This window comes from Phacochoerus africanus, chromosome 5, assembly GCF_016906955.1.
Source record: "Phacochoerus africanus isolate WHEZ1 chromosome 5, ROS_Pafr_v1, whole genome shotgun sequence".
Lineage (NCBI taxonomy): Eukaryota > Metazoa > Chordata > Mammalia > Artiodactyla > Suidae > Phacochoerus > Phacochoerus africanus.
Window position 1 is genome coordinate 42,484,530 of NC_062548.1, and position 25,089 is coordinate 42,509,618.

General features: G+C 55.6%; 2 protein-coding genes across 10 annotated transcripts in view; one reads left to right on the forward strand and one right to left on the reverse strand.

The window, feature by feature from the left end:
- PPL (periplakin) overlaps nt 1–15,722 on the forward strand; it is a 50,622-nt gene extending 34,900 nt beyond the window's left edge. Inside the window, exons 10-22 of one of the 2 annotated variants that reach the window (XM_047780572.1) lie at nt 2,545–2,667; nt 2,760–2,906; nt 3,486–3,637; nt 4,574–4,671; nt 4,824–4,981; nt 5,818–5,996; nt 6,079–6,217; nt 6,894–7,087; nt 8,312–8,462; nt 9,522–9,605; nt 10,271–10,387; nt 10,880–10,972; nt 12,258–15,722. In XM_047780572.1, the coding sequence (XP_047636528.1) occupies nt 2,545–2,667; nt 2,760–2,906; nt 3,486–3,637; nt 4,574–4,671; nt 4,824–4,981; nt 5,818–5,996; nt 6,079–6,217; nt 6,894–7,087; nt 8,312–8,462; nt 9,522–9,605; nt 10,271–10,387; nt 10,880–10,972; nt 12,258–14,918 (4,296 nt within the window). In that variant the 3' untranslated portion in view covers nt 14,919–15,722. The remainder of the gene's footprint in view (nt 1–2,544; nt 2,668–2,759; nt 2,907–3,485; nt 3,638–4,573; nt 4,672–4,823; nt 4,982–5,817; nt 5,997–6,078; nt 6,218–6,893; nt 7,088–8,311; nt 8,463–9,521; nt 9,606–10,270; nt 10,388–10,879; nt 10,973–12,257) is intronic. The other variant, XM_047780573.1, reaches the window with a different exon arrangement.
- A 425-nt stretch (nt 15,723–16,147) lies between these two features.
- Nucleotides 16,148–25,089, reverse strand: part of UBN1 (ubinuclein 1) — a 42,599-nt gene continuing 33,657 nt past the window's right edge. For 5 of the 8 annotated variants that reach the window (XM_047780581.1, XM_047780580.1, XM_047780574.1 and 2 more), the window contains 5 exons: nt 25,010–25,052; nt 22,861–24,081; nt 20,653–20,896; nt 20,308–20,397; nt 16,148–18,259 (listed from right to left, as the gene is read on the reverse strand). In XM_047780581.1, the coding sequence (XP_047636537.1) occupies nt 18,210–18,259; nt 20,308–20,397; nt 20,653–20,896; nt 22,861–24,081; nt 25,010–25,052 (1,648 nt within the window). In that variant the 3' untranslated portion in view covers nt 16,148–18,209. Of the gene's footprint in view, nt 18,260–20,307; nt 20,398–20,652; nt 20,897–22,860; nt 24,082–25,009; nt 25,053–25,089 lie in introns of those variants that run through there. The other 3 variants (XM_047780578.1, XM_047780579.1, XM_047780582.1) reach the window with 3 other exon arrangements.

Sequence of the window (25,089 nt, forward strand, 5' to 3'; positions counted from 1 at the left end):
TTTATTAACACTTAAAATTTCACTAACAGTGCTGCCACTGGCCATGCTTATGTTCAGATTCTTGAAATAAAGACATACAGACAGCGTTTTAAGGGTGCAGTGTTAAACATAGCATAATACACTAACAAAATCTTGTGGGAGGGGGTGTAACTGTACCTTTGTACGGAAGTTCAGGAACAAGGCCTGCAATTGGAGGAAGAGCTTGGGACTGAACCCTGAGGTCCTTGGTTGCTGACAGAATCTCTTCTTGACTTCAGACCTGAGACAAACCAAGGAGTCTGTCCGTTTACAAAAACCACTACCTTCAGGACAGATAGTAACAGGCTCGATGGGCAAGAGCCGCATCGAGGCTCTGGGGGGGGGGCCTGTCTGAAATGAGTGAGGGTAGCTGGAGGCGCTTGCAGCTCAAGTCTGGGATCTGGACATGAGAGCAGGTCTGCAGACAGAATGGTTAGGGCAGTCTTGTGAAATTGCTGGTCTCCCAACAGAGCATTTTAGCCCTTTTAAAATGCACAATCAATCCAGTGGCATTCATGACATTCACAGGGTGGTGTAGCCATCACTGCTGTCTTTCTAAAACTTGTTCATCACCCCAAGTGGGAATTCTGTACCCAGTAAACAATCACTCCCTATTCCAGACCCTGGTAACCTCTCATCTATTTGCCTGTTCTAGGTATTTCCTAGAAGTAGAATCACATGATATGTAGCCTCTTGTATTTGGCTTTCACTGAACGTAATGTTTCCAGGTTCATCATGTAGCATGAACCTGAACTTCATTACTTTTAATGGCTGAATAATATTCCATTGTCTACATGAAGCAGGTTGTGTTTATCCATTCGCCTGTTGCTGGATACTGCATTGTTTCCACAGGAATGTGGGGTTTTTATGTTTGTTTTTGTTTTTTTAGAGCTGCACCCGAGGCATATGGAAGTTCCCAGGCTAGGGGCTGAATTGGAGCTGTAGCTGCTGGCCTACACCACAGCCACAGTGATGCCAGATCCGAGCCTCATCTGCAATCTACGTCACAGCTCATAGCAACGCTGGATCCTTAACCCACTGAGCAAGGCCAGGGATCAAACCTGAGTCCTCATGGATAATAGCTGGGTTCTTTATCACTGAACTGTGACAGGAACTCCAGAATATGCGCGTGGTTTTTTCTTTTGTTTGTTTTTGAGTTTTTAGGGTCACACCTGTGGCAAATGGAGGTTCCCAGGCTAGGGGTTGAATAGGAGCTCCAGCTGCTGGCCTACACCACAGCCACCGCAACACCAGATCTGAGCCGCGTCTGTGACCTACACTGCAGCTCACAGCAACACCAGATCCTTAACCCACTGAGGGAGGCCAGGGAGGCCAGGAATGGAACCTGTGTCCTCATGGATACTAGTCAGGTTTGTTACCGCTGAGCCATGGCAGGAACTCGGGCGTATGTGTTTTTTTTTGTTTTTGTTTTTTTGTCTTTTTTGCCATTTCTTGGGCCGCTCCCGCGGCACATGGAGGTTCCCAGGCTAGGGGACGAATCAGCTGTAGCCGCCGACCTATGCCAGAGCCACAGCAATGCAGGATCCAAGCCGCGTCTGCAACCTACACCACAGCTCACGGCAACGCCGGATCAGTTTACCCACTGAGCAAGGCCAGGGACCGAACCCGCAACCTCATGATTCCTAGTCGGATTCGTTAACCACTGCACCATGATGGGAACTCCTTTTTTTTTTTTTTTCCTTTTTTCTTTTTGTCTTTTTTAGGGCCGCTTCCTGCAGCATATGGAGGTTCCCAGGCTAGGGGTCTAATCAGAGCTATAGCCACTGGTCTACGCCAGAACCACAGCAATGCGGGGTCCAAGCCACATCTGTGACCCACACCACAGCTCACAGCAACGCCAGAACCTTAACCCACTGAGCAAGGTCAGGGATCGAACCTGAAACCTCATGGTTCCTAGTCAGATTCAGTAACCACTGTGCCACGAAGGGAACTTCGGGTGTATGTGTTTTTAACAAGAGAGATGCACGTGATTCTTAGGATGACGCGAATGTATCTAACTCCCGGTTTGGTGTCTTAGCCCTGCTGGGTTGAGCGTCCCAGGGATCCCAAAGTCCTGCTCACACTGCAGCCCAGGGGACAGATGACAGTGAATGATTCCAGGGCTGTTGGCCTGAAGATCAAGAGTTTTCTAGAACCAAGAAGGGAGGCTTGTCTTCTGTGTACGGAGACTTAACAGTATAGCCGTAAGTCAGGATGTCCACAGCACACAGAGTGGAATAGAGGTGAACCCTAAGCTGCTGGCGTATGTACATAAAAACAACATGTCATAGAGGTGGCATTGCAGGGATTGGTGGGAAGGGCCCCGGTTCCTCCCTGTGAGGCCCCCCTCCCAGGAAGCTGGGCTGGGGGGCGGGGGTTGGGCTGTCCCCAAGCAGCAGAGCCTGAGGATTCAGGGTGAGTGGGAGGCCCAGCCCCATCTGGCAGTGGGCTTAAAGCCACAGCCAGGATAGGTTCCAGGCATCCCAGCTGTTTCCTGTCTGTGACAAGAAGCCTGGTCTCCCCTAGTTCCACAAAGACATGAAGGATGCCCAGGAGCTGCTGCGCAAGGTGGACTCGGACCTGAACCAGAAATACAGCCCTGACTTCAAAGACCGATACCAGATTGAGTTGCTGCTGTGCGAGCTAGATGTGAGTGATGCCCCCCACCCCTGCCTGCCCCAGCTCCCAGCCTGCCGCCTCGGGGTGCAGCGGTCTCACCCGGCACGCCCCTCCGCATTCAGGACCAGGAGAAGGCTCTGGACAAGTATGAGCACGTGGTGCGGGGCCTGCAGAAGCGAGGGCAGCAGGTGGTGCCCCTCAAGTACCGCCGGGAGACGCCACTCAAGCCCCTCCCCGTGGAAGCGCTCTGTGACTTCGAGAGTGACCAGGTGAGCTGCTGCCTAGATGCCCCAGGCAGGCTGGGCCCAGATCTGCCTCGTCTCGCGTCACCAAAAGGCCCTAAGGGTGATGTGGCTAGATGCCGGGCCTCAAACACTTTCTGGAACTTGTGTTTGTCTTTGTCACTGGGGTCACTCTCTGCCAACCCCTCCCACTGCCCTGGCCTTCTGTTCTACCAGCTTAGCAACCCCAGTCATTCTAGCATAAGTCCCGGGGAAGGTTCTCATTGGCCAAATCTGAGTCATGTGTCCAGCCTAAACCAATCACTGTGGCTGGGGATGCCATTCTCTCAGTGGCCAGGCCTGAGTCACATGTCTACACCAAGGAGTCAGGGAATGAAGTCCCATGGGCTAGGACTGCAGGGGGCCTCCACAAAGGGAAATCCAGGTGGGTTCTAGGCCAGCAGACCCAACACATGTCCCCTTGGTGCTGGCCCCTCTCTCTGATGAGACATCTTGGGCAGCATCTGAGATAGGACATAACCCTCCAGGTCCCAGAATTAGGGGTTGGGATGAGATGGCAACTGGGCCGGGTCTTTCCATGTGTTCTGACTGGCCTGTCCCAACCAGGGCCTGATCTCTCGGGGCTACAGCTACACTCTGCAGAAGAACAACGGGGAGAGCTGGGACCTCACGGACAGTGCAGGGAACAAGCTGACTGCCCCAGCTGTCTGCTTCATGATCCCCCCCACCGACCCTGAGGCCCTGGCTCTGGCTGACAGGTACGGGAGCAAAGTGAGGAGCCAGCATGGACCGGCTCCACCCCCTTGGGCCCCTCAGGCCCTGTTCATCCTAAGTTAACCTCAGGGTGCCACTAACACTCCCATACCTGTCCCCTTGGAGGTCCAAGCAGGGAAGGAGCAGATCGTGTTGGCTAATTTGTGTATGGGTATTCCACTGTGGGCACAGTCCAGGGAGTGTTTTCTCTTGCTTTGCACATGCTGCTCCTACCATCTGCACACCAACCCACCGCCTCACTGGTTCACTCCTCTTGGCTTGAAGACCCAGCCTGGAGGTCACGTCTTCCATGAAGCCTCCCTGATTGCCCCCTGGTCCACCACGCTGCTCCCTGGAAAAGGGCTGCTGCCTCTTGGTTCTCAAGCACCTCCTCCCACCCCTCATGCTGCTCTGTCTCTGTCAGTCTCATTGGGCAGGAGCTTTGTTCAGAATCTGGTACAAGTCTTTTTTTTTTTTTTTTTAATTCATTTAGTTTTTTCTTTTTTTCCTATTACAGTCGATTTACATTGCTCTGTCAATTTCTGCCGTACCCAAGAAGTCTTTACTGAGTGATTCAAGGAATTCCTTCATTTATTCATTCAGTAAATACGTATTGAGCACCTTCATTTATTCATTCAGTAAATACGTATTGAGCACCTTAACTGCGCACTGCTACCCCAGGGGTAACATCTTGGTGGGAAAAACAAAGGCCCAAACACGGTCATTTTAGATGGCAACACTTGCTATAAAAAGAGGCAGAAAAAAAGTGGTCTGTTGAACCCAGAAGCAAAGAAAGACCAGTGTCTCGAAAACCCTTTCTATTTTGGTGAGTCACCTGACTCCTCGTGGCTGTCTGCCCAGCCAGAGCCCAGGGTCCTGCGCCTGTGGGTGCTGGGGGTGGTGGGCTGCCCCAGGTCCCCAGCACGTTTTCGCTGTCACAGCCTGGGCAGCCAGTACCAGAGCCTGCGGCAGAAGGCAGCCGGGAGCAGAAGGGCGCTCCAGCAGCAGCACGAGGTGCTGAAGGCAGAGAAGTCTGGAGGTTGGTGCCTCTGGGAGGACAGGGAGAGGGGCTGGGCCCAGGCTCTGCAGTGCAGCTGGGCTGGCAGGGGTGGGGGAGGCTGAGCTGGCCTTGCCTCTGTCCCGGGGCCTCATGACCCCCACTGCCAGCTGACTGTGACTTCCCTCTGGCAGATGCTTCTGACCTGCAGGGGCGGCAGCTGCTGGCCGGCTTGGACAAGGTGGCCAGCGACCTGGACCGCCAGGAGAAGGCCATCACAGGGACCCTGCGGCCTCCGCTGGAGCAGGGCCGGGCCATACAGGACAGTGCTGAGCGGGCCAAGGACCTCAAGGTACCCCAGGCTGGCCCACTGGCTCCCTGCTCAAGGTCTTATCCCCAGGGCAAGTCTTGGTGCTCTACAGGGACCGCTTGCCCCCTGCACTAAGTTGTCCTGGAGGTGGCTATTCTAGGCTGAGAACTAAGGAGATGCCTGAGGCCTGGCACCACCCTCCCCAAACACATCCCCAGGAGAAAAGGGCCCAAGCCGCTCAGCCCTGAGCTGAGGGCAGGGTGGCACACAGGCTCTGAAGCCACAGCAGCTGGCTTGCTCGCCTTGACCACACATACACTGTTGAAGCCCCAACCTCCGTTTCTTCTGTAATTGGGCTGGTGCCCCTGGCAGGGGGTCGGGAGGAGGCGAGACGAGGCACACGATCACCAGCCCGGCTCACCTCTTTCACGCGCACATGGTGTCCAGGGTCCTCAGCGCCCTCCGTGGTGGGTGCAGCTGTGCCCAGTTTACAGAGGAGGATGGGGCTCAGAGCAGGGCTGTGGCCCTTGATGGGCTTCACGTCGGGGCTGGCAAGGGCCAAGTCACGGCCGGAGGACGGCTGGTCCAAGAGTGGAGGCGTGGCTGGGCCCCGCTGCATCCCCTCCTTAAGCTCCCTGGAATCACACCTCCCTCACTGGGCTGCCCCCAAAGAGGAAGAGAATCATCCTGTGAAGCAGTGGAACAGTGGGTGCTGGATGTTCTCACCACCCATGAGGCCCCGGCCACTGCATATGAGCTCCTAGGCCGGTGCCCCAGACCCCCAGCCAGGCAGCCCAGGGAGGGGGTCCTGGGGGAGGAGGTCCTGGGGGAGGGGAGCTGCCGGCTGTGGCCAACGCCAGGGGCTCTGGTCCCCACAGAACATCACCAACGAGCTGCTGCGGATCGAGCCCGAGAAGGTACGCAGCACAGCAGAGGGCGAGGCGTTCGTGCGGGCCCGGCCCGGCAGCGGCAGCGCAGCCCTGCTGAGGACGCGGGTGGAGGACACCCAGCGCAGATACGAGCGCCTGGTGCAGCTGCTGGCTGCGGCCCAGGAGAAGTGAGCACGGTGGGCAGCAGGGAGGCCAGGCAGCGGGGCCAAGGGCCCGGCTCCCCCTCCAACTCCTGACTCACATCCTCAGGGTCGACACGGCCAACCGCCTGGAGAAGAGCCTGCAGCAGGGCTGGGAGGTGCTGGCCACATACGAGAACCTGCTGGCCCAAGAGGACACGGTGCCGGAGTGTGGCCATGCCCTGGACAGCAAGAGGCAGGAGCTGGCGGTGAGCGTGGGGACCCATCTGAGCTGGTCGTGGGCTCCAGGTGCCCACCTCTCCCAACCCCTCCCTTGCGGACAATTAAGGGCCTGAGGCCCAAGGCCCAGGGCAGGGAAGTCTCTGCAGGTTTGGAGTTCCAGCCGCACACGGGGTCTGCAGACATCGGGTGGTACCTTAAAATCAAATGTCCACGTACCGTGCACCCCTAAATTCCCAGTATCTCTCGAAGAGCAGATCTGGCCCCGGGCCCACAAAGCAGGTATGCTGAGCAGAGGAACCTGTGCCCTCTTCACATTTGCCACTGGGCTGCTCTGAGCTCCGGGGCCTGAGCCCGTGGGGCCTCGTGTTCACACGCCAGCTCACCGAACCCTTGGCTTTGCGCTGAGTGCCTCACCTCAGAACCCAGGAGTGGGCTCGGAGAGCAGAGCCTCAGCCCAGGCTGTTCCCGGCCTGGCGTCACAGACAAGCACAGCGGGCCACAGGGTTTTAGAAGTTAGTTTTTCTAGGGTGTTGTCCATTGTAACAAAAAGGGAATTTCAGAAACGACCACAGATTTGAGGAGAAACGAAGAGTCAAATCCCTGGCTCCTGCCGAGGCCCAGGCTTACCACCCGCGAAGTGGGCAGCTCTGGGCCCTGGAGCTCTGGCCACAGCACCCGCTGTCTGCCTCTCTGCCCTGACAGGCCCTGGCCTCTGAGCTGCAGGCCCGGAAACCCCTCCTCGGCGAGGTGGAGCAGAACCTGCAGGCAGCCAGGCAGTGCTCCAGCTCGCTGGCCAGCCGCTTCCAGGAGCACTGCCCGGACCTGGAGCGCCAGGAGGCGGAGGTGCACAAGCTGGGCCAGCGCTTCGACAACCTCCGCCAGCAGGTTGAGCTCAGGTGCGGGGCTGTGGGGGGGTGGCAGCCTTGGCTTAGCTAGTCTGCCTTAAGGCACCAATGTGGCATTTCTGTGGATGCCACCAAAAGTGGTTTGTTTTCCGAATACCTCTTTTTGAAAATAAGCAGTACAAAGTGACAAACACAAGGTGATTGTACCAGCCAACCTTCCCCTTGAGATCAGCTCTGCTGACAGTCTGTTCCTATCCTTCCAACACTATTTTGAGATCAGGAGCAGGTAGATATATCATATGAATGACAACATGCCACCCAGTGTCCCTTGCTGTCTTCCCTGTCCTGTTTTGCCAGCCTCAGGAGTCAGTGTTCCTGCTGGCGCTTCTCTTCTGGAAGAGGCTGTGTCGAATGGCTGTCAGGGTCTTAAACGCTTGGTAGAATTCACCCACCAGTCACTGCCATCTGGGCCCGCAGCTTGTTCTTTTCTGTGTAAGGTTTTTAACTACAAATTCAACCTCTTTAATAGATAATGAACTATCTGACTCACTTAATTCTTGAGTCGTCTTCAGAGGTATGTGTCTTTCAGGGACACACTGTCCCTCTCCAGTTGTGGATTTTAGTGGTACGAAATTGTTCAGAATATCCTCTTATCCTTTAATGTCTGCATATCTGGGGGATGTCCTTTCTCTCCTGACGTCGTGTCTTCTTTTCTGTGTTTTCTTTTTTCCCCTAACCATTCTGCCTGACGTGAATCAATCTGTTGACTTTTTCGAAGAATCAGCTTTGGTTTGGGGGATCCTTCTGAGTTTTTTCTTACTTCCTATTTCATTGACATCTGCTCATTATTATTTGGTCCTGCTGCTTAACATTAGCTTCAATCTGCTCTCTTTCATCCTAAGCTTCTGCTTAGACTGTTGATTTCAGAGCTTTACTTTTCTAATCTAAGCATTTAAAACTACTTATTTCCCACTGAGCACTGCTTTCACGGTGTCCCACGGATTTCTTTATTCTTGGTGAGTTCAAAAGATTTCCTCACCTCCCTTCTGATTTCTGCTTGGATCTGCGAGCTGTTTAGGTCCTAGATCCACAATGGGCAGCCCCATGCAGTATTCCAGCCCCACATTCCGTAATTCACCTGACCCCTCCCTTCCTGGTGAGCGTTTATGTTATTTCCAGATAAACCATTTGGGGAGTTCTTTCAGAAGGGACGGCAGGCAGCCCTCAGTAGGCATTGGCTCTCCATGCAGAGGTCTGACCGGCTTTGCCCCACAGGGCCCAGAGCCTGCAGAGCGCCCAGGCTGCTCACGATGCCTTCCGCAGTGGCCGTGACCATCTGCTGCAGTTTCTGTCCCACATCCCCAGCTACGAGCCCCAGGAGATGGACAGCCTTGGCCAGATGGAGACCAAGCTGAACAACCAGAAGGTAAGACAGCTGCCTCTAAGTTCACGGGCAGGGGGGGTCAGAGGTCAGCAAGCCCCTTGGCGGATGAGGCCCAGGTGAGGTCCTGGCAGGGTGGGCTCCCAGCACAAGTCTCTGAGAACAAAGCCGGTGTCTCCCTCACCTCAGTGCCCTCTCTGCACTGGACACTCCGTGCAGGCCGGCGAAATAAGCAAATGGCCACAGAAGCGCAAGAGGAGCCGTCATGGGGAAAAACACATGTCCACAGCCCAGAGTCCTGGCTCCCCAGGAGGAAGCAGGGCCTTGGGCAGAGGAACGACAAGAGACCCACCCACCTAGGCTCAAATCTCGCTCTCACCCACACTGTTCTTGGTTTCCTCATCCAGCAACGTGATGAGGAGGGTGCTTCCTCCCAGGATGTGGGGGTTCAGTGAGAGAAGCTAAGATAGACTCTAGAACCGTAGCTGAGATTGTAACGCACTCACTAAACACTGCTTTCCTGGCAAAGATAACTGTCTCTGGCCCTTCTTCAAAGGGACTTGGAGCTGCCTTTTGTAACAAACAAATGTAAACAAGGAACCATTCGTTACACTTTGTGCCACAGAAAAATAACTCCAGGAGTTCCCATTGTGGCTTGGTGGGCTATGAACCCAACCAGTATCCATGAGGATGCGGGTTTGATCCCCGGCCTCGCTCGCTCATTGGGTTAAGGATCCAGCATTGCCACGAGCTGCAGCATAGGTTGCAGATAAGGCTTGGATCTGGTGTTGCTGTGGCTGTGGTGTAAGCCGGCAGCTGCAGCTCCAACTCAACCCCTAGCCTGGGAACCTCCCTATGCCACGGGTGTAGCCCTAAAAAGAAAAAGGAAAAATTTCCAAGATTCTAAGACTCCTACTCTATCGAGGTTTTTTCTTTTTAAATTTTTGATTTTTTTTTTTTTTTTGGCCACACCCATGGCACGCAGAAGAGTTCCTGGGGCGGGGATCAAATCCTGGCCACAGCAGCGACCACGCCGGATCCTTAACCTGCTGAATGCACAGGAACTCCTAATTTTTTATTTTTAAAGTCTCTGTTGTGTTCCAGAACCTGCTAGATGAAATAGCAAGAAGGGAACAGGAAGTACAGAAAGTCTCTACCCACTCCCAGGAGTACCAGCAAGCTGTCAAGGTGAGATGTGATAGCCCTGCGGGGAGTGCAAAGCAGCCTGGCTGGAAGGAGGTGTCCCGGGGCTGGGCCTGGGGGGCTCCTCAGGCACTGCCAGCAGTTGGCACAGCCCTTTGGGGAAACACGACAGTATTAGGCATCGAATACAGAAAAGGGTTCCCAACTGTTGAAGCAGAAACTGAGGGAATCTATGCTAAAGGAAAACAATACAGAGAAAGTAACGCAGGATAAACAAAATCACTGCTAAACAGTATTTACAACAGCAAAGTAGACAAACTAGAAATAACCAGAATGTCCAGCAGCAGAGGAGCAGCCACTGGGTGGATGATGAAAGGCATCAAACTGATCCGCAGGAAGATGGGGCAGGGCCACCTGAGAACAGCCTGACAGCGCAGAGTGAAAGGAGGAAAGCAGAGCAGCACCTTCTCTCGGCCAGGGAGGCCTGCGGGGAGCACCCTTTGGGAGCGGAGGGGGCGGTGGGCCTGCTTTCTGCATGTTGTTCAGGGATGTGGTCATGCACGGTTACTGTATCGATGGTTCTCAAAGGCCCCTGGCCATCAGAACAGGGGGCAGCTGAGCACAGACCCTTGCAGGTGGCTGGAAGGGGTCTAAGAACGCTTCGGTCTCACCTGCTCTTGTCTGCCCTCTGCCATGTCTCTCTCTCCCAGGACTACGAGTTAGAAGCAGAGAAACTCAGGTCTCTTCTTGACTTGGAGAACGGAAGGGGCAACCACATGAGCAAGAGGGCCAGGCTCCAGTCCCCTGCCGCCAAAGTGAGGGAGGAGGTGAGCTCTGAAGCCCGGGCCCTCCCAGAGTTCCCAGGAGCACAGCTTGCCGGCTCCTAGAGCCAACAAGGCAACTGTGCTGAGGGCCCTCCGGGGTGCAAACAGGTTCAGTAAGAGAAGATAATGAACTTACTCTGGGGCAGCAATGTTGATGTCTAGAAGGACAGCCTGCTGGGCTCATCTGAGCCAGAGCCATGGACGGGGGTGGTCCCCTTGCCGCCCCAAACCCGCCTAAGTGCGTATTCCTGAAGGGCTGACGTCATCAGCTCCTTCCATACAAGCTCGAGCGCCTTAAGGCTCTGAGACAGAGACCTGCTCAAGGTCACTGCGGTTTAGACTTCTGACTCTAAATCCACTTTTCTCTCCAGCAGATGAGACGGTAGTAGAACTCCAGGTGGGAGGAGGCCCTCTCTCCCCAAAGGCTGGACTCTGCAAACCCACTGTCCAGCCCGTTCTCATATGGCCAGTTGACTCCCGTCTGTTCTCCTGTAGGAAGCGGCTCTCGCTGCCAAGTTCACTGAAGTTAATGCCATCAACAGACAGAGGCTGCAGAACCTGGAGTTTGCTCTGAGTCTCCTGAGACAGGTAACAGATCTTAGGAAGCATGCTACTCAAAACCATCCCAACAGCTGAAAAGTAAGACTCACTCCACGTCCAAGAAATGGCCCGTGAACCTATGGGCACGTCCCCTGCTAACGGGGCAGGAGCGCAGTGCAGATGTGAGCCCACACCCATGGGTCGACTTGTTACCTGCGTCTAACCTACCTGTCCCATCCCGCAAACATCTGCTGAGTAAAAAGTAACTTAACTTTTAAAAGTCCAAAATGTTTATGACAGCACTGTAAGGGCAAGAGACCGGAAGCAGCTCAGTATTCACTGGCAATGAGTGACCAAGCCAGGGCCTGTTCACGCAATGGAAAAGACAGCCGTCACTCGATGCCATGGCACCCTCTGCGCTGCTGCAGGTTTTCTCGTAAGGGCACAGACCAGGCTGCAGAAAGGGGGCCACCGCCAGTGCAGAAAAAATAAAAGCGTGTCACACGTAAAAGCACATGTCTCAAGGGAGTTCCTTGGTGGCTCAGCAGGTTAAGGATTTGGTGTTGTCACTACTGTGGCATGGGCTTGATCCCTGGCCCAGGAACTTCTCAGTGCCATGGATACGACCAAGAAGTGTATGTGTGTGTGTCTCAAAGCCAACAGGTATCCTCTAGGAACAGGACCAGAGGTGACAGACAGCCTTCACTTCACACTCTCGTGCTTTTAAAATACTTTCTCAGATGCATTTAACCTAGTTTTACCATTTTATTTTTTAAATTTTGTTATTTTTATTTTTTGTGTGTGTCTTTTTGCCATTTCTTGGGCCACTCCCACGGCACATGGAGGTTTCCAGGCTAGGGCTCCAATCGGAGCTGTAGCCACCGGCCTACGCCAGAGCCACAGCAACAGGGGATCCGAGTGGCGTCTGCAACCGACACCACAGCTCACAGCAACACCAGATCCTTAACCCACTGAGCAAGGCCAGGGATCGAACCTGCAGCCTCATGGTTCCTAGTTGGATTCACTAACCACTGAGCCACGACGGGAACTCCTTTTTACCATTTTAAAAGGAAACCTAGGGAAGTTCCCTTGTGGTCCAATGGGTTAAAGATCCAGCATTGCCATGGCTGCAGCACAGGTTTGGGCCCTGGCCCAGAACTTCCACGGGCCCCGGGTCCAGCTGAAAGGAAGCCTAAGGACTCTAGTGAACTCGGCACTGAGGGGGTCCCCTGGGGGACCGCAGGGCAACCAGTCTGATCTAGCTGTAGGCGGCCAGGTGGGGACAGGCTGCGAAGAGTCTGGTCTTAACCTTGTGCTGTCCTCTCCTTCCTAGCAGCCGGAGGCAGGCGTGAGTCCCGAGGCCCTGCCCGGGAGCAGGCTGGGCTCAGGCGCAGAGGCGTGGAGGCTTCAGAAGGAGCTGGACGAGGAGATGGAGCGGAGACAGCAGCTGGAGAGCGAGGTCAAGAGCACCCAGGCAGAGATCCGGACTCTGCAGGACCAGAGCCCCCAGGAGGCGGTGGTGAGGAAGGAGGTGCTCAAGCGGGTGCCGGACCCTGTGCTGGAGGAGAGCTTCCAGCAGACGCAGCGGATGCTGGCCGAGGAGCAGCGCAAGAACCAGCTGCTGCAAGAGGAGCTGGAAGCACTGCAGCTGCGGCTGCGCGCCCTGGAGCAGGCAGCCAGGGACGGCGGGCAGGAGTACGTGGTCAAGGAGGTTCTGCGCATTGAGCCGGACCGAGCCCAGGCCGGCGAGGTCCTGAGGCTGCGGGAGGAGCTGGAGGAGCTGCGACGGCAGAAGGGCACCCGAGCAGCAGAGGTGCTCCTCCTGCAGCAGCGCATCGCAGCCCTAGCGGAGGAGAAAAACCGGGCATGCGAGAAGGTCACTGAGAAGGAGGTGGTGAAACTGCAGAATGACCCCCAGCTGGAGGCAGAGTTCCAGCAGCTTCAGGAGGACCAGCGGCGGGAGCGCCAACTCAGGGAGAAGCAGGAGGAGGAGCTGAGATTCCTGCAGGACAAGCTGAAGAGGCTGGAGAAGGAGCGGGCCATGGCCGAGGGCAGGATCACCGTCAAGGAGGTGCTCAAGGTGGAAAAGGATGTGGCGACCGAGAGGGAGGTGGGCGACCTCCAACGCCGAGTTGAGGATGAGGCCGCCAAGGCTCGCGCCAACCAGAGGGAGAAGACGGAGCTGCTCCGGAAGATCTGGGCCCTGGAGGAGGAAAACGCCAAAGTGGTCGTGCAGGAGAAAGTGCGTGAGATCGTCCGGCCGGACCCTAAGGTGGAGAGTGAGGTGGCCAACCTCCGCCTGGAGCTGGTGGAGCAGGAGCGCAAGTACCGGGGGGCCGAGGAGCAGCTGAAGAGCTACCAGAGCGAGCTGGAGGCACTCCGGAGCCGGGGCCCCCAGGTGGAGGTCAAGGAAGTCACGAAGGAGGTCATCAAGTACAAGACGGACCCCGAGATGGAGAAGGAGCTGCAGAGGCTCCGGGAGGAGATCGTCGACAAGACCAGGCTCATCGAAAGGTGCGACCTGGAGATCTACCAGCTGAAGCAGGAGATCCAGGCCCTAAAAGAGGCCAAACCCCAGGTGCAGACCAAGGAGGTGGTCCAGGAGATCCTGCAGTTCCAGGAGGACCCCCAAACCAAAGAGGAAGTGGAGTCTCTGAGGGCCAGGCTGGCAGAAGAACAGAAGAAGCAAGTGGATCTGGAGAGGGAGAGGGCGTCCCAGGAGGAGAAAATCCAGCAGAAGGAGGAGGAGCTCTCCCGGGTGAAGGAGAAGGTGGTGCAGCAGGAGGTCGTCCAGTATGAGGAGGAGCCGGGGCTGCGGGCCGAGGTGAGCGCCTTCACCGAGAGCATCGACGCGGAGCTGCGGCAAATCGATGGCCTCCGCGGGGAGCTGCGGCGGCTGCAGCGCAGGCGGGCCGAGCTGGAGCGCCAGCTGGAGGAGCTGGAGCGTGAGAGGCAGGCACGCAGGGAGGCTGAGCTGGAGGTACAGCGCCTGAAGCAGCGGCTGGCCCAGCTGGAGGAGGAGGAGGGGGAGGCCCGGGAGAAGGTGACCCTCAAGCAAAAGGTGGTGCTGCAGCAGGACCCCCAGCAGGCCCGGGAGCACGCCCTGCTCACACTGCAGCTGGAGGAGGAGCGACACCGGCGGCAGGTCCTGGAGAGCGAGCTGGAGATGCTCAGGAGGAAGCTGGAGCACCTGGAGAAACTGGAGGTCCGGGAGAAGGTGGTCTTCTCCGAGAGCGTCCAGGTGGACAGAGGCAACACCGAGCAGGAGATTCAGAAGCTCAAGAGCAGCCTGGAGGAGGAGAGCCGGAGCAAGAGGGAGCTGGACGCCGAGGTGAGCCGGCTGGAGGCCAAGCTCTCGGAGCTGGAGTTCTGCAACTCCAAGTCGTCCAAGGAGCTGGACTTCCTGAGGGAGGAGAACCACAGACTGCAGCTGGAGCGGCAGAACCTGCAGCTCGAGGCCCGCAGGCTCCAGGCGGAGATTGAGATGGCTGCGGCGGAGACGTGGGACTTGAGGAGTGTGCCTGCGGCAGACCCTGGTGCTCCGCTCGACTCCAGGCTGTGGTCCCTGGAGCGGGAGCTGGACGAGCTCAAGAAGCTCTCCAAAGACAAGGACCTGGAGATCGACGAGCTGCAGAGGCGCCTGGGCTCCGTGGCCGTCAAGCGGGAGCAGAGGGAGAACCACCTGCGGCGCTCCATCGTGGTCATCGACCCCGACTCTGGCCGCGAGCTGTCTCCAGAGGAAGCCCACCGGGCCGGCCTCATCGACTGGAACATGTTCGTGAAACTCAGGAGCCAGGAGTGCGACTGGGAGGAAATCTCCGTCAAGGGTCCCAACGGGGAGTCCTCCGTGATCCACGACAGGAAGTCAGGCAAGAAGTTCTCCATCGAAGAGGCCCTGCAGAGCGGAAGGCTGACCCCTGCCCAGTACAACCGCTACGTCAACAAGGATATGTCCATCCAGGAGCTGGCCGTCCTGGTGTCCGGGCAGAAGTAGGCTCGGCCCTGCCCTCCCCTTCCTGGAAGCTGACGCTGGCTCTCTCCCACCCAGGAAGCTCCCTGGTGTCTTCTGCCTGGCCGTGTGCAGAGCCCTGTGAGAGGGTCCAGCGCAGCCACCAGGCTGCTCAGAGCACTCCTCACCCACAGCGGGATGGGCACCGGCTGAACCTCCATCCAGCCTGGTGAGTGACCTGCTTCGTCCCTGACTCAAACCCACAGCGCCTGCTTCTTTCTCCCTTTCCCACTTACTCCCAACAACAGACTCCTCGTGTGATACCTAGAAGCCACCGAAAACCAGCAAAACACTCAGACGACCGGGGCAGACAAGCCTGCTCCGTGCAGCACCGGCCTGCACACCCCAGCTGGGGCCTCCCTTCAGCAAAGCACCAGGCCCCCAGGGCTGCGATCTGCACGCACACCCCTTGCGGATTCTGGCTCAGATGACTTGCCATCAGAGGCCTCCCTGTGAGACAGCAAAGGCGCAAAGAAGCCAGAACAGCCTCTGGCCCAGGTGCTCAAGCAATGCTTAACTGTCAAGCCAGACTGTCCCAAGAAAATGCAGCATAGAGAACGTCTCATGGTTCTGAAATGAAAGTACTTTCCTCGTGGACTGTGTTGCTGGTAGCCTTAGATTCAGTGCTTAACGCCTGCTCCTTATCTCACTGCCATTTAGTAAGACTCCGCAGTTGATTTTTCACCAAACTAATTTCAGGTTCTCTGTATCTCATGTATTAAGAAAATGGGAATTACTAGGGAACTCTATTCAAAGCATGAAAATAAACACGTGGTGGCTTGATTCTAACTTCATGGTGTGTTTCTTCCTCTTTTTGCATCTAAGGCTTATTCCCCAACCCCCTCTTGGCTTTCAGCTGAAATCAATGTTCCCTACATATCAGCTGCTACGGAAGAAAGAATTATTTGCAAACACGATTAACAGAAGTGAATGAAAAAAGGAGTTCCTGTTGTGGCTAGTGGTAACAAACCCTACTAGTATCCATGAGGTTGTGCGTTTGATCCCTGGCCTTGCTCAGTGGGTTAAGGATCCAGCATCGCCGTGAGCGCCAGTGTGCAGGTCGCAGAAGTGCCTTTGATCCCATGTTGCTGTGGCTGTGGCATAGGCTGGCAGCTGCAGCTCCAACTGGACCCCTAGCCTGGGAACTTCCATTTACAGCAGGGTAGGCCCTAAAAAAAAAAAAAAAAAAAGAAAAAAGTGAATGAGAAAGGATGTTTTGGAAATCTTGAAACAATTTATTGAGTTGCTTTATACAAGATTAACAATTTCCACACCCCACCCCCCAACACCAACACAGTCGCTGCAAAAAAGCCACAGCCCTTTCACACCCAAGAAACGCTGGCAAGGAAAGCCCTGCAGTGCCGGGGCCGGGTGAGCCCATGCTGCCCGCAGACCTGCCCTGCTGGCTCCTGAAGTCACGCACTCTTTCGTTACCACAAATAAAGCATCAACAAGGAAAAGAAACCTCATAAACCCCCATCAAAGAAACATTTCCCTGAGGCAAGAGGCATCACTAGATTCCTAGGAATGAGGGGTGTCCTGCTCCAGCTGCACCCTCAGTGGTCTATGGGGAGGCGGGCACAACGCAGGGAAGGGAACCTGGGTGTTCCTGGGCACAGGCGCCCACCGAGTTCCCACTGCTCAGTGTTCACGGACGGCCTCTGCGCGGCTCTGAGCTCAGCAATACAAATCTCTTCTTTGGCTCTTTCGCTACTACCTAAGACTACTCTGTAAACAAACTGGAAACCCAAGTTGCAAAAAATATATATAATCAGGAAATAAGGAATCCGCTTAAGCCCAGTGTGAAACACGAGTTGGTTTTTATGTAAAAAAGAAGCTCAAGCAAAGGCCGGGCCGACTAGGCTGGCAGAGGTCTTGCTCCCCTGGAAACCGGGCAACCTCCATGTGAACCGTGAGCTACTGAGCACTGTCCCCTGGGAGTCAGGAACCCAAAGAACTGCCTGTGTCTCCACACAGACGTACATTCTGAGGAAGCAGCTGACTCTCAACACATCTGCAATCACTGAGCTGGAGCAGTCCAGACTTCACAGGACAGGCGAGTGCCCTAAAATCCTTGTGAAGCAGCCACTGGGTGAGTGGGAACAGCGTGATGACTGGAGCTTCGGGGTAAGTGTCCCAGTCCGTCTCTGACGCGTTCTCCAAGCTCGTCGGCACGTCACCCTTAAGTCGATGCATAGCCCTGCTGCCTGAGAGCCAGGACCTCCAGGCCTGGCTCTACACGGCAGATGCTTCACAGAGCCTGATCCCGCAGCTCTGCCTGAGAATGGTTTCTAAATAAAACTGGAATGTCTACCTGCGACTTGGAACCCCTCACAGCCTCGGCCCTCGAAGAGACCAAGAAGGGCTTTGGGGCTCTGCAGTCCACCTGCATGAACTCTGGCAAAAAAAACAAAGCGGTGGCCCTGGCTAAACAGGGACCTGGGATTGCGGGGCCCAGATGACCTTCAGATCAAGACGGCCCAGATCATGATGTGCAATCATAAAAACTCCATTAAATAAAACTGGCTAGGTCTTAAATACAGACATAGCTTTAAAAAAGGTCTTCATCTGAGATCCACTCAGAGGGCTGAGTGGACGTGTGTCTGATTCTGCTCCCCCATAAAGGCACTGGAATTATGTCTTTCTAGGAACAACGGGACGTGCGAAGAACAGTCCATTCTATCCAATGCATTTAATGGGAAGGATGAAAAGTGAGCCAAAAATAAGTGTCTTTAAAAATCCTACCACAATTGTTAAATCTACAAAGGTCTTGTCTCTAAAAAGAGCTTCATTGTCAGGTTCGGGGGAGACTGACCCCCACGGTGAGCACACCCTGCCAGCTGTGGTGGTGGCCAGGTTTGTCCTGTTGAGCACAGAGCCTGAGGATGGACGGACACCACGACCATCCCGGGAGCCCACTATGGCCAGAAGGAGCCCCCGACCAGTAGGGTGCCATGAGGTACTCTGACCAGGGTGAGGGGCAGGGGATCTGAAGTATGGGGGTGCCACCTGCTGCAAACACCACCCAGCGCCCCCCGCCTCGTGCCGCCCCTCCGACGACTGTCCACGACAGAGCCTCGGGGCCCGGAGCACCAGGCCGGTCAGGGCCTCCGGAGAAGCACGGGGCTGCTCCCCTAACTGAAGGCACATTACACGTGCCAAGAGATGCTCTACTTAGCACTCACGCCTTCTCCAGGAGAAAACCAACAGCAGAAAGAGCACAGTTATCATCCGCCTTTTGAGACCCACTCCAACTTCCAGCCTTTCCTCTCAAAGTCACAATTTCCGTGGTACAGTGGGCCCTTTCCCATGAAGCTGAGAAGCATCTGGAAAAAAGTAAGCAAAAACAGCACTTTCAGGACCTCTGATTCCCTGGAGGTAGCAATAACCAAAGTTCAAGGGGATTACTTCTTAAACAGCAAAAGCCCCCGACAGCGAGTGTTCTAAAGCCAGAAACACGCTGGGCACTGAGGGCAGCTGCTGGCTCAGCGCATCCCCAGAACCTCAGCTCTGCTGGGCACCTCCTTGGGCCACTCGGGGGTTCTCAGCTACAGCCACCATCCCGGGGCACAGCTGGACTCCAAGGAGAGGCCTGAGGTGCAAAGCAGGCATCCGCACTGTCATAAGACCCTCAGGTCCTGTACGGACACGCCCAAAGGCACAATCACCCTGAGTCTGCACAGAAAACAAAGCCAAGTAGACACAAATCACAGCTGAACCGAGCAGAGAGCTGTTCACTGACAACCACTCTGTAATCCTACAACACAAAGGGCCTAAAGGAGAACATTCAAATAGTCCATCTTAGCCGAGACGCTTTTGATAGCCTTTTGATACCCAGAGGAAAACTGGAAGGAAATGATACAGTAAGAAAATGCTCAGAGTTCCTGTGGTGGCTCAGCGGTAATGAACCTGACTCGTATCCAGGAGGACTCAGGTTCGATCCCTGGCCTTGCTCAGTGGGTTAAGGATCTGGTATTGCCGTGAGCTGCAGTACAGGTCACAGACGCAGCTCAGATCTGGCGTTGCTGTTACTATGGCATAGTCTGGCAGCTGCAGCTAGGATTGGACCTCTAGCCCAGCCAGGAATTTGCATATGCTGCCAGTAAGGCCCTAAAAACACCAAAAAAAGGGGGGGGGGATGCTTTCCCCCTTTTTTTTGCTGAAAAATACCACAGATCAACGGTCATGTATCCCATGGCTCTGATTATTTTCTGTTTGAAAGAATGTTCCTGAAAGCAAAGAAGCAGTGCCACCTCATTCGAAAGCTCCAAGGTCTGGCCTGATGGCTCTGTGCCCCCCACCAGCTTGTGGGGTAAGTCTGCCTTTGACTGCTTCTCCAGGGGAAAAGGAAGCAACTGCCGATACAGTCCGAGGCCCCGTTTTCTTTCTCTGAAGAAGGAACATTTCCATCTTGGGGATTTACAGTCCACTCGTGCACCCAGATGGCCTCTAGCATTCACGACAAATGCCTCAGCCTTAGCACCCGGAGCCAGGGACCCACAGCAAATGTGGAGGCAGGTGCAGAGCCAAAACCCTCAGTGTGGCAGGTCCCAAGCAGGCCCAACTGGGCAGCTGCCCAGCCTTTGTCTACTGGGGACCAGGCCAATAGGCTTCCCAGGCTCGGCATCATGGGGCATGGCTCCCCTGACCAATGTAGCCCCTGGTAGTTTCTGGAGCAGGTCTGGAGGAGGAAGAGCAGCAGGAAGGCTGGCAGCAGCCCTGCATTACCTGGATCTAAGAGCCATGGTCCCAGGACAGGGTGGGGAAATCACTCAGTCCACGGCCCAGGGTATCTGTGCCTGCTTCTCACAGCTATAAACCTAGGGCTCAGAGGCGGTCCCCTTCTGAAAGCCACTGCTCTGGGGAGAGGAGCAAGGAAGCACTGCCTCAGCCTGTTGTGCCCCTAGTCCTTGCGCTTATATCTGGACTGAAGCTAAGCCACGCCTCTCCCGGACGCGTGTGGATGTCGGGGCAGGGTCCCTCCTGGAACCTTGCCACGACACCTTTTGCTGCCACTTGGACTTGCCCGTTCGCTAAAACTGAGCTGGTGCCCCAACCAGCCCTTAAGAAGTCAGCACCATCACCCTTCTGGTTTTTCTTCAATCAAGGGAAATACTGAGCCAAGGGTTGGGAACTCCTTCCCACATAGGCCCCCACTTTTCCGTGATCACAGGGGGTAAGGCTGACCCAGGAAGCATCAAAGTGGCAGGAGGGCCCTGTGTCCTTCTCCCTGAGTACCCACAGAGCCTCAGAGGACAAACCGAGATGACACGGTGACGACGAGGTGCAGACACATCCTCAGCAGAAGACAAGGCCTCCGATGGAGGAGGGGAATGGCCCAGGGCACGTGGCACTCTGACCACCTGGCAATTACCTGGCAGGCTCTGCGGAATGTGGGTGGACACGGCAGCGTGTGGGAGAGGCGCTGCACGGGGCGGGCTGGAGTGCAAGCCAGCCAGGAGACCTGGGAGGAAACAGGAGGGAGAGAACAGAGCACACACATTGAAGACGGGAGGGGAAAAGTAGCCTCGGCGCTCCAGAGCCCCAGACCTACTGCACCGGTTCTGGGTGAAACCCCAGGGCGGGGCTCAGCTTGGTCCCCGGGTCACACACCAGACAGACACAGGAACCCAACACATGACAAGATACCTCGTCAGTCACAGAGACACTGGGGCACCCTCTGACCGCAGGTGGGAGGGAAGGAGAGAGACACACTTACTGTGGCCGAGGCCATGGTGGAACGTCCCAGGGGCAGGGCCTGTGACGATGGCATCCTTGGAGACCCCTGCTTTCGCAGAGGACTCAGCACTAAAGGAGATCACGTGGAGGGGAAGCTGGGAGATGATCCCCAGGGTGTTCGAGTTCAAGGCCCCAGGCAGCTTTGGGCTTCCTGTCTTGTAGGATGAAGACAGCAGGTTTAAGGGTGAGGAGCTGGTCAGCATCACAGCCCCACTAGTTCCTTTCTGGGGAGAAAGCACACAAAGGAGTCAGAGCTCCGGCCCTATCCACAGCTCACTCACAGACCAAACCAGCAGCACCCTGGGGACACGCCCATATACTTCAGCTGCCCTGCGTGAGGGCACCCCCTCCACTGCGGCCCCCAAGGAAGCAGAACAGCTCTGTGAGCTGGCACAGAATGGCCAGTGCACTGTAACTGAGTTACAGTGTGCACTGTAACTCTTTTTTTGGCCGTGCCTATGGCATGTGGAAGTTCTTGGGCCAGGGAGCAAACCCACACCACAACAGTGACAGGGCCAGAACCTTAACCCACTGAGCCACCAGGGATCTCCTAGAGTTCATTTTAAAAAGTGGGTATTGGAGTTCCCGTCGAGGCACAGTGGTTAACGAATCCGACTAGGAACCATGGGGTTGCGGGCTCAGTCCCTGCCCTTGCTCAGTGGGTAGACGATCCGGCGTTGCTGTGAGCTGTGGTGTAGGTTGCAGACGCGGCTTGGATCCTGCGTTGCTGTGGCTCTGGGGTAGGCCGGAGGCTACAGCTCTGATTTGACCCCTGGTCTAGGAACCTCCATATGCCGCGGAAGCGGCCCAAGAAATAGCAAAAAGACAAAAAAAAAAAAAAGTGGGTATTGAATATGCCTTCTGTGTGCAGGAAACAAAGGGAAGAATATCATACAGAGAAACCCACGTCTTCAGGTATACCGGTATATGTGCATGTGGACACTCAGATACCTAAAATACACACACACACCCACGTCTGTATTTATTAATCCTTGCTTTTAGAAAGAAACCTTGGAAACTAAGGAACACAGTTCCAGGGACTGCAGGGGCAGGGCAGAGGCAAGTGAAGCTCTGTGAACGTACTTTTTTTTTTGTCTTTTTAGCTATTTCTTGGGCCTCTCCCTCGGCATATGGAGGTTCCCAAGCTAGGGGTTGAATCGGAGCTGTAGCCACCGGCCTACGCCAGAGCCACAGCAATGCAGGATCCGAGCCGCGTCTACAACCTACACCACAGCTCACGGCAACGCCGGATCATTAACCCACTGAGCAAGGGCAGGGACCGAACCCGCAACTTCATGGTTCCTAGTCGGATTCGTTAACCACTGCGCCACGACGGGAACTCCATGAACGTATTTTTATAGCTGTGTCCTTTGCAATCACACAGTTGTCTATTACACACGGAAAAACGGAAGGAAAAAAGCCCCAGTCTGCATCCAAACTTCCTGTAATCACCCACAGGCATGTCTCATTAATCATGGGATCCTGTCAAGTCGCCTTTGTCTGACCTGCAGAGCCTTCTCAAACCCAATCAAGAAAATCACTCTTAGAAGGCAGAGAGTTCCCGTCATGGCTCAGTGATAAATGAACCTGACTAGTATATATATAAGAATGTGGGTTCGATCCCTTACCTCGCTCAGTGGGTTAAGGATCTGGCGTTGCTGTGAGCTGTAGTGTAGGTCACAGATATGGCTAGGGTCCAGCCTTGCTGTGGCTGTGGTGTAAGGCCACCAGGCGTAGCTTTGACCCCTAGCCTGGGAACTTCCATATGCCGCAGGTGTGGTCCTAAAAAGACCAAAAAAAAAAAAAAAAGGTACTGACGTTCCTGGGGCACGGACACTTCTACATGAGCAACGAATGATCTGAGAGACAGTATCAGGCTCCCTTCCTGCTTGGAAAGATGGATACATAGGAGACCGTGAAAGGAGAGATTTGCGGCTCACTCTTGGCCACCCAGATCCCCAGGCTCCTTGTGGACATGGTGCTGACCAGTGCCTCTGCTCGTCCCCCCTTCAAGGAGAGTCTCAGGCTCTCCTGGGAGTCCTGCCCCACCCAAAAACTGAAGTCCTCCTTCCGAGTCCCGGGCTCTCTTCCTACCTGACCATCAGGGTCAGACCCCACTCCCTGCCCAGGGCAGGCGAGTGGCCGGGTCCACAGGCCCGCGAAGCGGGCTCCGTGTCAGGACACTCACTGGCAAGGAGGTAGACGACGTCACGCCGCTCACTGCGCTGGGCTTCAGGGAGGAGGTCAGCAACTTCGCCACTCCCTGGGTCCCACCACCAGAATCTCCATTTGGACCACCGGGTGGGGCCACTAGGGTCAGCTTCTGGGAAACAGGCGGTTTTTTCCCTGCCGAGCCCGGGACGGGTCGACTGGCGGCCGGTCCTATGGAGGGAGGCTGCCCCCCAGGGAGCAGGCTCCCGGAAGGAGGGCTCTGGACTGGTGTTCCTCCAGAGGAAGAGCTGCCAGAAGAAACCCCATGTTTGGAGACAGAGCTGGCAAAGGGGCTATTCTTGTAAGAGGGCCCTGATGAGCTGGATGAGTGCTGCTTTGCAGGATGGCTCAGGGCAGTGGAGGATGAGGCCGGGGTCTTATGAGAGCTGCTGCTGGCGGCCGGGGTGCCTCCTGAAGAGGCTGGCGTGGAGGGATGGAAGCTCTGGCCTTTGGTAGCTGTCTTGACGAGCTGGAGGAGAGAACGGTGACACTGCGGGGAGGCAGGCCTTGGGCCCTGAAGCCTACTGACGAGTGGAGTTGGGGGGTTGAAGCTCTTCTGCTGCTGAGCGCCTGCATGAAAGACTCTGACCTGGGGGCCGGGCACAGGAGCTGCTGCCTGGGGGGCGTGAGATGTCCGTGGCAAACTGTGGTGCTTTGCTTTGGACGGGTGTACTTCTGGCAGGCCCTTGCTGAGGGTGGCCTGACAGGACAGCTCTTTGTAGCCAGAAGTCTCTGCTTTTTTCTCCTGAGAGGGCTGCCCCAGTGCCAAAGCCTGTTCAGCCAGAAAATTGAGGGGTGACTGCAGAGAGCTGGAGGGGGGTGGGGCAGAAGGACTGGGCTTCGGAAAATTCCTTTTTTCTTCTGTACATAAAACACCTGTGGCTTTCTCCGCAGGTGCTTTTGAGGGTGCAGGCGATGTGAATTCAGAGCTCCCGCTGGCTCTGCTGTTCAGGGCAGCCAGTTCCTTGGACACAGCCTCTAACGAAGAGGCTGAACTACGGATCAGGTCGCCATTCAGCGAGTCCTCCAGGTCGATAGGAGCGGGATTAGCAAGGCTGCCAGAGGCCTGAGACGAGAGCTCCCTGTTTGCGGCCCCAGTGCTCAGGCCTCCGCCCAGGTGATCCGAAGGCAAAGCAAGGGGGCTGCCAATCTGGCCTGACGGGCCAGAAACTTTTCTATCAGGCTTAGTAGATGATTCCTAAAGGCAAGCAGAAAGGCTGATGTTTAGAAACGACCAAAGATGCCAACACCGGCCCTGCTGAAAGGACACAAGCCTGAGAACACAAGACAAAGCAGCAGCATCCCCAGAACGGAAACACAGCCGCTACACCACCCTCTGCACACACCAGGCTTGCACAGACACCCCACAGCAAACTCGCTCTGTTTCTGAAGCAGCACCACCGCAGCAGAGACACTCTACCTGCCAGCCCTCGGCCAAGCTCAGCGCTTGGGGCAGGGGTCTGTCCGTCATCCCACCGCCTCCTGAGCGCATAGGGCAGTGAGTCCTAAAACTCACTGGAGGACCTGGAGGAGCTCAGAAGCACTTAGGAGTCATTGGTCTGCAGGGCTCGCTCCCTCAGACTGTTCAGGGATGGTGAAGGGCACCACGAAGCTTCAGGAACCGGCAACAATTGTGGCGAAACGGCCATTTTTACTACATTGGGAGATCTCTGCAACATCTAAGTCATTTCATGGTCTCTAGTCTCCAACCTCTGCCTTCCTCTCCATGCCTGCCAGTCAACTGGGCAAAGCCTCCAGCACTGCTGTGTGCAGCTCCAGGCTCACCTGTGCTCTGCCAGGAGGGTGCTCTTCCATCAGAGGTTATGACAAGACTCTCCCATCGGCCGGGGCTCATCTCTCCTCAGGAGTTGACCTCATTTAACCCCACAACAACCCTGGAACTGGCCAGGTGGGTACTGTTTCCTAGAACTGAGGCTGGAGGGCACCAGTAGCCCAGCTCAGGTCTCAGCCCTGCCAAGCTCAGGCCCTGCCTGTGGACCAGGCTGCCTCTTGGTATAACCTCATCCTGAAAAGCTGCCCCCCAACCAGAGAAGCATAATGAGCTGCCAGGAGCATGGCTGCAGAGGTGAGAACAGATGGCATGTGACCTGGGCAGGCTGACTCACCTTCACCTTCATTTTGGAAGAGGCCATTACTTTCTTCTTGGCCCTGTTCAAAGGAATGAACACAGGAAAGGTTCAGAGGA